Here is a 12,649-nt window from a genome sequence, read left to right as displayed (position 1 = left end):
TTGATTTTGCAGAGCGATGTCAGCGGGGGCTGTCCTCGCTGCAGGGACACGCTGCCACCTCCACGTCCCCCACGCCGCGGGGAAATGGGGAAAACACCCAAGGGGATGACCACAAGGTGCATCACCAGGTGCTCCCGAGCTGCTGCAGGCAAGCAGATCACTAAGGACAGCAAAACCAGGCTTCAAAACCAGCCAAGAGCAGGCAGCGGGGGTACCAGACCATCTTCTGCACTGTTTTTGAAGCAAACACTTGGCTGCAATCCTCATTTCACCAAAAAAAAGCGTTCGGATCTATGTGCAAAGGAGGGCGAGGTCATTGAGGATGTGTTTATTTCCATGAACATCCTGCTACCTCCCTGAGCCTCCTGGACTCGCTATCTTTGATTTGGGCTCTCTGGCACCAGCACAGTGCCCTGGAGCAGAAAAAAGAGGCAGGAGAGAGCGGGGAAGCCCCGGGCAGCAGGCGCAGCGCCCGCCCGCACTCACCCATGATGCTGTCGGTCCCGTTGGCCGGCGGCGTGCACGACGAGGCGCTGTAATGATTCGTGCCGCTGCGGTGGAAGGTGGACATCGGAGGAAGACTGGAGTTGATGTCTGCTGAGGAGTGTGATGGGTAGCTCTGTGCCAAAGAGGAGGCAAAAAAAAAGGAAATATTTTCAATATTTTAAGGATTGAGAACACAAAGGGCAGCAGGCTGCTCGTGCTGCTCCAATTCCAGGTGCTGCTGTGCTTCACCCAACCAAGAAAAGCCACGAGGCTACGGGGAGAGGGTGTTTTTCTACCTCAACTTGACAGCTTTTGGAGAAGAGGCAGCACATCCCAACCTGCCATGCATAAATATCCACAGAGGAGGGGATGTAACTGCTGGTGAAGCTCCGTTTCCTTTGGTTTCTCAGGGGAAGACATCCAACCGCTATCGCTAAATATTTCAGGAGAAACATGGGATCTGGATATAGCCTAGCCAGGACCTGTTCCCTGTACTCACAGCATCTTGAAAATCACTGATGTGTCTGAGAAAATAAGAATAATAACAGCTTTTCTTTCTTCTTTTTGCAGTTTCCCTACAGGTCACCGAAAAGTTAAGGACATTTGCAGGGAATTGAACTGAAACCATCCCAAATTTCCTCCCCGGGCTTTTCTTAGAAGATTTCTTCTTAGAAGATTGGATGATTTGGCCCGTCCAGATGCCCAGAATGGATGATTAACAGGAGCTTTGCCAGCACTGAGCACCTACAACTCAGACTGGCATCAGTGAGAGAGCTGGGTCCTCCCTGTCTCTGAAATTTAGGAAAAATAAGAGTATCTATTAAAAAAAAAACAGTATTTTGGGGACTATAGGTGGAATATCTATTCTCATTTTACACTGTAGAAATATTCTAAGTCTGCATAAAGCCCCCAACGTGTTACAGAAGCAAGAAATTCAGAATCAAGGCAGACTTAAAAGAAATGCAAGAACGTTTGCAGACTTGCCCAGCCAAGGTACTCGGCTCTCTGACCTGAATCCCGAGCTGGTAGCATGGAAGAGCTACCTAATTCTGATGGATGAGCACCGGTGTAGATATCAAATTAGACGAAATTGGGTTTTAAAAGTTATGCTCCGTTTTTGTAATAGATGCCTGTCACTTCAGAGCAACATTAAGTTTGCTTAGTGCCTTAATTATGCTTTTGAGAAGGACATGATTAAGCAGTTTTTGAGGCAATCCTTTTTGCTTTTGACTTCCTATTAATTTTGCATGGCAGCGTGCTACCCTCATTAAACGTGAGACTTTAAAGATTTGTTTTGCAAATTCATTTTCAGTTTGTAACAGTGAAGTTTGTTTCTCCTTATTCCTAAAGCGATGTTTCTCCTAGGCACAGGGTTCTCCCCTAGAACCAGTGCTCTCTGCTCTTCCTTTTTAATGGTCTTCAGGAGCGAAAAGCACAGGTATAGATCGAAAAAACAAAATGTTTCATGCGTTTTGAGGAAAAAGGGCTTCACTTCAGCAGCCTGTTCATTTGTTTATCTCCTCCTTTACTTAAAAACACGAGCAAAACGAAGGGCTGGATTGATGCAACCCAGCGTCGTTTCTACATATCCAATTCAGCCGTGATATTAGGAGAATATCCACTAAGCTGCACTCAAATCAGATTTAATTCCAATTTTGTTCTATTCCAATACAATAGATGGAATCAGTCCCAGCAACTTCCTCGTGTGAGAGATCAGGATGTACCGGAGAAAATGAGAAAAAATCCCTTTTTGCAACCAGCAAATGACTGCTGGATGGCTACCTGTGACCGGCAAAGGACGGCGCCTGCCAGAAATCAAAGCCCAGGCCGCTTTGCCTCGCCGTGTGGGCTCAGCACCAGCCCACGCAGTGGCTTTTTCTGCTCTTTTCTCTTCCCAGTTGCACCAGGAGGGGTTGGGATGGGTGAAGGAGCTGTGACCCGTCAGGGCTGGCGGTGGAAATGGGTACGGCACAGGCTGGGAAAACCGTGCAAGGGAACTAAGTGCCAAGATGATGCTTTGACAGAAATGTGCTGCCCACCCTGGTCCCCCTGGCCCCGTGTCCCTGTCCCTTACCAAGCGGTCGTGGGGGTGCAGGCTGCAGTAGCTGCTGGACTGGGGGAGGTGGGAAGAGTTGCCCAGCATGCCCCCATAGCCGGGCTGGTTCATCCCGCTGGAGGAGCTCCACGGGTCGCTGCTGTGATGGCCATCTGCAAGAGAGAGGAGGACACGGATGTGGATGTCCCAAGGCTGCAAATCCTCCGAACCACCCCCCCGGTTCGTCCTGCTGCAGGCTCGAAAGCATCACATCACCTATAACTAACCCCAGCAAGCAGAAATCTGACCTTTGAAATGAAACACTCAGGACGGGCTAACGAGCTTTGAAGCCTCAGCTTGAGAAATGCCGAGATATGTCCCAAACTCTGAGTATTTCCACACCCAAAAAGCTGTCAGAGTTGTTATATTGCTTACAAAAAGGGGGCTCCCCAAATTTTATCCGAGGGGAGAGCGAGCTGCACGTTTTGCCTTTAGCTCGCCGTGCTGAAATGGAATTGCAGTAACGCAACGAAAATTATTTTCGGCTGGAAGAACGCCAAAGCCTTAAAAAATAATAATAATAAAAAAAAAAAAAGATAACTTTTCCCTAACGAGCAGCAGACCTCAAAGACAGGCACGTGGGCTGGAGGAGCTGCCTGCTCTTTCAAACTCCAGGAGTTGGTCTAATAAAAAATGATGATGTCTCACCTACAACCCTGCCTCCTTTCTACACTTCAAACACCCAGGCAACGGCGGCACTTCCAGCATCACCTTCCCCTCGCTGTTTGAACAGTCTCTTAAGGCAGATTTATGTCTTCCATGCAAATCGGGGAGAAGGTATCACTTCAAAAGGCAGAATGGCTCAGCACTACAAAGGGTAAATATTTGATGGCACTAGAAACCTATTAACCTCCAGCTTTTATAACCCGGGAGGAGCTTCCCGGTGCTCTCTAGGCAGGATTTGTTGATGCTGAAGCCAAAAGCACCATTTTCTTTTCAGCCACTGCCCGTCCTTGCCAGCTCAGGAGCTGGTTTGGATGGAGATCTCTGCACCAAAGGAGGTGACAAAAGGGACAGTGCTGCTGACGTCCTCGTCCCTCCCATCCTCGTTGTCCACCAAGGGACCCCCAGGGATGGGAAAAGTCCCAGCAGAAGCCTGGAGACACTGAGCAGCACCCAGCAACTTCAGCTGGGTCCCGTTTTCCACCCACAAAATAAAAAGTCATCTCTTTTTCGACTCAAAAGCGATTTTTTTTCATGGGTGGAAACTGGGCAGTATACACAGAGGCAGCAAAACCCACCCCCATGCCCTGCAAGTACTTCAGCCCAGCGGTCCTACTGAATCAAACAGATTCACTTGTCCTCTACACAGCCCATCTTGCCAAACTCTAGGGGTTTTATTTATGAAGTTATGCAGAAATTCATCGAACTTCAAGAAACTCCGAGATAAGGAGCTGGTGAGTTATTCACCACGCCGCTTCGCTGCGGGGTCGAGGCGAGATGTTCAGAGGCACAATGGCCAGACCAAGACCTCCAGGTCTTCATTTTCATGGTAATGCTACCGGACCACGGGATGATACGCCAGGGGGGCCCGACGACACGCGAGCCAAAATGCAAACAGAGGCAAAATATGCAAAACAGCTCGCTTTTTGAAAGCTGCCTCTTACCTTGCATGAAGAAGGAGCTAGGAAAAGTGCTGGCTGCTGGTTTTGAGGATGGATAACCTGGTGAATCCCTATTGTAGTCGGCAGTGCTTGCTGACGGGGCATAAACCTACGGAAAAAAAGACTAATTTAGTGTGCCTTTAGCAGGAAGCAGGGAAGAAATATTGAGTTTTTACCTCGCTGGGTATAAATCAGTTCGCAACACCACATCATTCTTCTCCGGGAACACAAAACCCTCGGTATATGTGTGACCGGGAAATAAATGTGAAGCTTCAAAAGAAAACTCCAGCCTGACATTTCCCAGCTTTAAACAAGGATATTTGCAAGGTATTTGTCAAACTCTTTATTTCTGTAAATACAACGAATCAGCAGATGTACATATGTTCTTCCTAGAGCGCCGAGGAGCTTAAAATAAACAAGGGCTTGAAACAATAGCGATTTTCTCATCTGAAAGCCTACGGACTTAGCACGTTGAAAAACAAAGAGGGAAGCAGCGCGAGCCAGCGAAATACTTCATTTCCCAAAATTAAAAAAAAAAAAAAAAGAAAATGGACGTTTAGAAGAGCAGCCTTATCGGGAACGCCGAAAATTGCAAACACATCTTGGGATATTGAATTCCCATGGACGTAGCCCCTTCCAGGGAAGCTTGAAAGGGACTGCTCGAAACCTGGGCTGCCACAGGACCACCAACACAGCGTGTGTACACGTCGGGGGGAAAACCCCTCCTCCCCTCGGACTCTGACGGTATTTGTGTGTGCAATAAACTTGGTGCATGTGCCAACAGACTGCTTGCCTTGCATTTGTTTGTTTGCTAATCCACCGGAGGGGTTCTGCGACTTGCCTTTTATAACATATCTGCTGTGTTCCTTGCTCGTGCCTAGGTCAACCCGGACGGCGTTTAAAAAAAAATACCAAATAATAGTAAAATATAAAAAAAATACAGCATGAAACAACACACAAAAGAAAAGCAGACACACACACACACAAAAAAAGGAAAAGCTGGTGCAGGCTGCTGAGCGTAATTCATTATTTCGAGCGTGGTTTATTCCCTCTCCACCCCCTCTCCCTATAGCTCGCGCTATTCCTCTGCGTTTTGTTCCTGCGCTGGAGGTGCCTCTCTCCAGATGGTCAGGAAGACTGAAGCACTGTCATCTCCTTGATGAAAATGGATACCTTCCTGCCTCCATTTTGAAGCAGGCAGCAGATCACAAAATTGGCAGAGCGCCGACGCCGCCGTTCGCAGGTCACGGCGAACGGGAAGAGAAAAGGCAGCAGCGGAGCGCAGCCGCGCCCCCCGGCCCGCACCTCGCAGCCGTTGTGGAGGGGATTTCAGGGATCCCCTCGTCCCGAAATTGAGAGAGGGTTTTAGGAAAGGGCAAGCAAAAGGGCTGTGGGATGTCGAGATGCTCGCTGGCATCCCTCGGGCCCGGCTGCGGCGGTGCCACCCGTGCCCCTGGGTGCAGGCCGGGCCTGAAGCGCTGCCCTGCCCAAAATGTGATCCACACGGGGCAGCGCCAGCAGCAACCCCACACCCGGAGAAACTGGGGCTGAAGTGAGAGTTTTGGGGAAAGCAGAGCCAAACGGCTCAGCCATGGTGGCTCAGGGGCCCCAGAAGCCCTCCTCAGAAGCCACGGCCCTGACGTGAGGCACCGAGAGCTGCCCACACGGGGGGAGCTGAGGTAGCGCAGTGGCAGCCAAGGCCACAGCCAACTTTCTACTTTGCTGTCAGCGTTCAGCCAGATCCAAGGCACAAGAACACAAGCACATGGGTCTGCAAGCCCTAGGGTTGCCCTGTCACCAGCTGTCAGCCCACGGTGCCACCTCTGGTGCTGCTTTCCTCCTAGCACTGCTCTGGCACAGCTTCCCCTAATGGCTGTGCTGCAGCTCACGAGGCAGGCATAAAGTCTGGTGCAGACTGCTGAGAGAAAGAAAAGTAGTCCAAAAGAAGGATTTTCATGTTTGCCAGTTTCAAAAGCCACCTGAGCTTATGGCCCTCCTCCTTTTGGCTCAGCAGACCTCAGCAATGAGGCAGCACGGCCGCAGCTCCCACCTGGGAAAAGCAGGATGGGCACCGGGCTGCGAAGAGATGGATGAGGAAAACCCTCCTGAATCCCTTCTGATTAGGAAAACCCTCCTGAATCCCATCCGATTAGGAAAACCCTCCTGAATCCCTTCTGATTTCAGATACACGGAGCTCCTGCTATTTTAAGGGCGACCGCCACCTCTTCATCCTCACCTACCCGGTGCTCTCCCTCCCTTGCCCCGCGTCGCCCACCCTGCAGTGGGGTTCAGAAGTGCTTGCTGGCTAAATTCCTGGCTAAATTTATTTTTTCTGCTGCTTTATAGCGACATTTTCACACAGAGCAAGCCGCTGGATTGAAGGAAATTAACTCGTTTTGCTGTGACAGGCTCAGTCAGAAGGAGGAATTTGAGGAGATGCGAGGAAGCGTTTGGAAAAACTCCTGTAGTTCCTGCACAAGTGTCACTCCTTCACCATCAATATTCCTTATTTTCAGAGTTTTGTCACCGTGGGATTCTCAAGTTATCATGACTTCGCTTAGGAGCACGCCTGGAAATTCCTCTTGTCCTGAATTGTGCCGAAGTCTCCAGATTTTTTGCCTTTGTATCACCGGGACTGCAGCATTTTCAGCGGGCGATACATGATGCAGAATAAATGATTAACGGGATGAATGACAATATTCTGGCCAGACCGTTTTACAGAGGAGTTGTGTCTCCAACCCCAGCTAAACAGACAGAAATCCTCACGAGTAAGCGATGATAAAGGGACCAACCCAAGAACCCGATGCAGGAGAGCGAAAGTTGAACGGGTTAAATTCGTGGCCCTGGTAGAAATGGCAATCTGCTGCCTACGAGAAGAGAGAGGAACGAGATGTGTACAAGAGTGACTTTCTGATTTGACAGAAAGTGCATTAGAGATTTAAAGATGTTAATATTCTTAAAGAGAGCCCGAATTTAGAAAATCACTCTGACTCATGCTGGGAGGTTTGAAGAGATGATGAATAATGATCTGGGAAAAAAAACAAGCCCTGCTGTAATGTGACAGGATGACAAAATTATCACATTGTCTCCATTTCTGGGAGCCTGCCTTCCACTTCCAAACACCTTTTTGTCTTTCATTCTTCTGCAAAGCTCGCCGTCCCGGGGACGTGCTTCAGAAATCTCCCATTTTCCAGGACCGTGGGCTGTTTTCCACCCGTGGTGACATGCTCAGACCTCAGGAATCCAGGGTTTTCCAAGCAAAGAGCCTCGGGAATGCCTATAACACGTCGTAGCATTGCTGGCTTTGGAGTGAAGGGCTCTGGCTGGTGCCAAAGGGCTTGCTGAGGTGCGTCCAAGTACCAGGAGGTGCCTCCAGAAAGCGTGGCCGCCTCCCCAGCTCCCCATCGAGCTGTCTGGAGGCACCTGGCTGCTGGTGTTTGGAAACTGAGCTCGAGCAAGGTGAAGAGATCTTCTCCTCTCCTGTCTTGGCTCTGCTCTCCTCCCCTCTCAAGCCTTCAAGCACCCGGACGCAGGGCGCAAAGGTTAAGGTGTAAAACACTGGGTACAGAGAGATCCACTCCGACAGGAACCCGATGGAAGGAAACATCTCTGACGAGAAGAAACTCAGCATAAAAGCTCCTCGACGCCAGCACCTGCCCAGGGGTTTTGCAGGAGTCCCTCGCAAAACCCCTCACGCCGTCCTCCTCTGGCTTGGTGGCTTGAGGTGACGCTGGGGAGGCTCAAAGCTAAGAGCGAGCCAAGGGCTGACCACAGCCACGTGCTGTGTTGGACAAGAAAGCCTTCTTGGCCACCGGTTGTCCCAGTTTGTCATCTGTAGGGTGCTACCGCTCCCATCTCCTTTACCCGTGAGCTCCAGATCCACACGAGGCCGAAAACAGGGCTGGGACAGGCAGGCGGCGGCACCATCCCCTGCTCGAGCACTTGGAGGGGAAACCCTCTCACCAGCAACACTGAATTTTAAAATACTCAATAAAAAATGAAGAAAAAGAAAAGCATTCTGTCCTTTCTCATCACTTGAGGGCCACCCTCCTCGGCTGCCATCCTCCCAGCCCCACCGCCTGCCCAGGGGCAGCTCTGCCATGCTGGGGATGAATCTCCCCAGCTTTTAGCTTTTTAAAACAACCCGACATGGCATGAATTTGGGATTTTCAGCCCGTGTGAGGCGCAGATGCCCTTTCCCCGGGCCGACCTGCTGCAGGTTTCCCGCAGAAGGGGCTGGCAGGTCCCTAATTTCGGCCACATGTTTTGAGGGAGAGGAAGAGGGAGCGGGGCCGAGGCGGGGGGGAGGAGGAGGCGCGCTGATGAAAAGAGCAGCTCCACAAGTGAAGCACATTACCAGCCCGGAGTGGAAAGGGCCGGAAGGAAAACCCACCCACCTCACCCCGCGTTTCTTCTATCAACCTGCAATTGAGGCAATCAAAACCAGCTGTCGGCTCTTCCAGATCTTTCTCGCAGGACAAACACGCCAAAGGGCCCGGGGCCCGGCGTTGCCAGCAGCTGGTAATTGAGACCAGATGAGCCCCGGGAACGGCAAAGCACATGCGAGGCGAGCCCCGGCCCCGCGAGAGGTATGAAATTGCAGGTCCCGCTGAGCTTTTAAGTGCACGGTGCAGCGGCAAAAAACAAGTGTACGCCGAGCAGAGAGCCACCTGCACGCTTGCCACCGAGCCCCGGGGGCCACAGGTTGCCCGGGGCTAATGCCGAAGCCGGGAGGTGCCCGGGGGGGACGGGTGCAGGTGTGGGGTCGCTCAAGCCCTCGGCACCAGCAGCGGTTGTCCCCGTGGGACGGTGACCCTCGAGTACCCTCAACGTTAGCTGCCCTTTTTTTTTTTCTTCCCCCTCTTCTTCTCTTCTTCTTCCTCCTCTTCTTCTCCCAGCCGATGGGAGCTCTGGGGTGCTGGGTGAGAAGAAGGCAGAGCCACTAAGTGGATCCTGATGAGAAACCAGAGTGGTTTCTACCAGGCGTCGGGGAAGGAAAAGGAAGAAAGGCGAGAGGGACAGAAGGTTGTGGGGGTGAGAAGTGAGCAAATATTGCAGAGGAAGTCCCGGGGATGGGGGACAAGAAGATGGGAAGGCAAAACGGAAAGAAAAACTCATAGAGAGGGGAATTGAATAAGTTAGGAAGGTGCCACGGAGATGGGCACAGCACAGGGATGGGAGCACAGGAGGATCGGCCCGTGCCGGGGAGGTGGCCACAGGAGGCCACCGAGGGCTCCCCAAGCTTCAGCCGCATCCTGGTGGCACCTCCCAGAGCCAGAAGAAGGCTGAGGAAGGAGAAAAGAGGGAATGACAGATTGCAGAGCCACCGAATCTGTAAAGGCCAACGAGGAGCTGGGTCTCAGGAGCCAAGGGCCAGAGGTGGCCACCTTACCTTGAGGTAAGACCAACGAGCAGCCCTTCGAGCGCCCCGGCCGTGGCAGGGCTCGGGGACGGCCCTGAGGATGCAGAAGTCAGCAGAGAGGAGCAGGAGGCACGGCCAGGAGGGGAAACCAAAATGCAAAAGGGAGAGGGAGTCGGCAGGAAGGGAGGACAAAGCACCAGGGGTGTGACTGGGGAGGAAAGATGGGACAGAGCCGGGGAGCGGAGCTGACATCCTGCACTGCCCACAGCCCCGGCGCTTGCAGAGAGGCAGCGAGGCAGAACCAGACCTCAAAAAAAGATATATATAAAAAAAAAAAGGCAATAAAGAGCGAGTAAGAGCAAAAAAAGTGGGAAAAGAGAAATAAAAGTGATGATGAAAAGAACAAAGGTGCCACTTGGCCGGGCTCCAGGGCGAGTTCTCAGATGTGAATTCTAATTCACATTTAATAGAAGATAGCGAGTTTTTAGGCTTTTTTTTTTTTTTAAGTGAAGGACTTCCCAGAAAAGGACCATCTCATGCCTTTTCCCTCTTCTCGGGATCTGCTTTCCAACTTCCTTTCCTGCTCTGCTTTTACCGAGAGCCATTTTGTGCTTTTTTTTTCCCTTCTTTTCCCAATTTTCTGCTTCCAGACACACGCGGAGATGGGAACGCACCAGAGTCTGCCCATATTCTCCTCTTAAATCTCAAGCAAGCGAAGGGTTCGCCACCATCCTTGGCCAACATCGACCTCACCCACCACGATCCCATAACTTCGGGTCGACAACCACGAAGCGGATGCTATCCATGTGCCCAAAGAGCTCCGAGAGCCCCCTCGGTTTGGGGTGCCATCAGCTTCAGGTGCTGAGCCACAGGAAAAACCAAGGAGGAAAAGAGAACCGTTTGCTTTGTGTGTCAGCGGAGATGTCAGTCCCCATTAATAAATCTATCCGCTAAATCTACTCTTATTCATGGGGGACATCACCAAGTTAAAGTAAAATAAATTATCTTTAATTAAATGGAATTGTCGTCTTCCTCCTGCTATCATCCCCAATTATTACATCCTAATCAGCCCTTTTGGGAGAAGGCACGAGGGAAGGCTGAAAGGCACATTTACTCTAAACAATTTCTCTCTCTGTCAAGAGATGGAAGTTTTATTTTAATTATTGTTTAGGGCTCCGATTTTTACCCTTTTTTTTTTTTTTGATGAAAGGGATTAAAGTTTAAAATGCCATCATTCAAAGCAAGGAAGAAATCTGCTGGTGTCAGGGCAATTTCCACTTAGGCCCTCCTACGATTTGAAGCCCAGAGCGAGGAGATGTGCGAATCCTTTGGGTCGACTTCTTCAGGGTGAGATCCAGAGGGGGATTTCCATTCAAAAAAAGAAATGTTCTGGCTGCAGATAGGAGGTGAGGGCACTCGGAGGGCTACAAAACCCTCACACCTCACGGGGTGAGCGCCCAGGAGGCTGGAAGGTGCCTGGAGGAAGCGTTGAAGTCTCCTGGGCTGGGCTGCTTCAGCTCAAGCTGTCTCCTGAGCTGTCCTGGAGAAGGTCTGCTTGCCCATGTTGGAAAAGGCTGCTCTTTTTCAAACAACGACAATTTAACCCCAAATATTTCACAGGATGCATTATCACCACCACCTGCACAGTGAATGCCGCATCCACCAGCCAGAAAGCTCCCGGCACTGAAAAACCCCTCAGCCAAAATTTACCGAGGACGCACCAAACGTCCTACAAAGCTCTGCCCGTCCAAAATCACCAGGAGCTGCACTTTAATATTAATCTCCAGGCCCTGTGCAGATTTAAAAACGCGTTTCTCCCCCTGCCAACGCTTGCTCGTTGGCCGTGAAGTCCCCAAACGCACCCCGAGCACCCCCTGCCCAGTTACAGGACGAGATAAATTTCGGATAACAACAAAAAGGGGAAAGCAGAGATTGTGACAAGGGCTGGAAAAAGGAAGAAGCGCTCCGTTCCCATTAATTAATGCAGCCTTTTTATATATATATTAAAAAAAAAAACAAAAAAAAAACACGCACTTTTCAGGGTGTAGCACTGTTTTCATTTAACGCTGCTTTGAATTGCCGCCTCCAGAAGTTAAAAAAAAAAAAAAAAAAAAAAAAAAGAGGAAAAGAAAGAAACCACAGCTCTCCGAGCCTGCTGACTTCTTATAAAAGAACCAGTTTTAAACTTGTTTACACTACTGGTTCCAAATGAATTCAAGATGGTGGCTAGTTAAAGAAAGGGAGCCCATGCCAAGGGTTTTGATCAAAGGGCTCCCATTCAACAATGTTCAGTTTTAATTGACCACTAATTAAGCTACATTAGTCAAAGAAAAGTCTCTATCACTTCTGAGTGACGAAGAAAAGAATTCCTTTAACCCTGTCCTCGTCCTCCTTCAGCCGGCTCGCGGCAAAGCAGCTTCTCGAGTCTCCGCCTTGGAAGCGTTTCCAGGATCAAGACGCCAACAAATCATTTTTTGGGGGGGGTTTTGAGCCAAAAAAAATCAAAAAGAAGAGTCGGAGGAGGGCTGTCGCGTCAGGATCAGATCGATCAGAGGGAGCGAGGAGAGATGCCGACGCGTAGCTCGCTCCGAGCAGCGGGGTCGGGAAGGGGAAGGCTGCGAGGTGGCACCGGGATGGTTTGAAGGAAGGCCAAAAGTCCTCGATATTCCCGTGGGCTTCACGGAGAAGTTTGCAGGATGCAGGGAGCAGCTCCCCAGCACCGCAGCCCTCTTTGCTGAGGGCTACACTCGCGGCCTTCCCTTGCGTTGTATGTTATCCTAACGATTTTTGGCAACAAACCGCTGCCTTTCAGATAATGGCATTTAATGAGGCCCATATCTTTTTTTTCAGCGTTCTGCCCCAGGCTCATTAAAATGCACTTGTTTTTGCCACGCAATGGCTCGCTCTCCGAAACCAAAATATGAATGCAAATGGGCGCTGCTAAGTTTAAAGCGGGATTTGCATAACAGGAACCCAACGCGGCGCTGAACGCCTCTCAGCACCACAATTATCGCAAGGGGGGGGCAAAAAGGAAAAAAAAAAAGATGGGTTGTGCGAGCCACCGCGAGCTCGAGGATGAAGGAGCTGCTGGTTCGTGACACC

General features: G+C 50.6%; 1 protein-coding gene and 1 long non-coding RNA gene across 32 annotated transcripts in view; one reads left to right on the top strand and one right to left on the bottom strand.

The window, feature by feature from the left end:
• Positions 1-12,649, bottom strand: part of LOC311426517 (transcription factor 4) — a 173,581-nt gene that overhangs the window by 24,894 nt on the left and 136,038 nt on the right. For all 31 annotated transcript variants that reach the window (XM_084502915.1, XM_084502914.1, XM_084502913.1 and 28 more), the window contains 3 exons: positions 4,189-4,294; positions 2,561-2,694; positions 487-619 (listed from right to left, as the gene is read on the bottom strand). In XM_084502915.1, the coding sequence (XP_084359041.1) occupies positions 487-619; positions 2,561-2,694; positions 4,189-4,294 (373 nt within the window). The remainder of the gene's footprint in view (positions 1-486; positions 620-2,560; positions 2,695-4,188; positions 4,295-12,649) is intronic.
• LOC311426520 lies at positions 8,625-10,568 on the top strand. The gene is made up of 2 exons (XR_014686795.1): positions 8,625-8,774; positions 10,198-10,568. It is a non-coding gene; the product is annotated as an uncharacterized lncRNA (long non-coding RNA).

The sequence above is a fragment of the Aythya ferina genome (assembly GCF_964211825.1).
Source record: "Aythya ferina genome assembly, chromosome: W".
In the NCBI taxonomy this organism is placed as follows: Eukaryota; Metazoa; Chordata; class Aves; order Anseriformes; family Anatidae; genus Aythya; species Aythya ferina.
The sequence above is the reverse complement of the archived record's forward strand: the minus strand, read 5'-3'. Positions and strand labels throughout refer to the sequence as shown.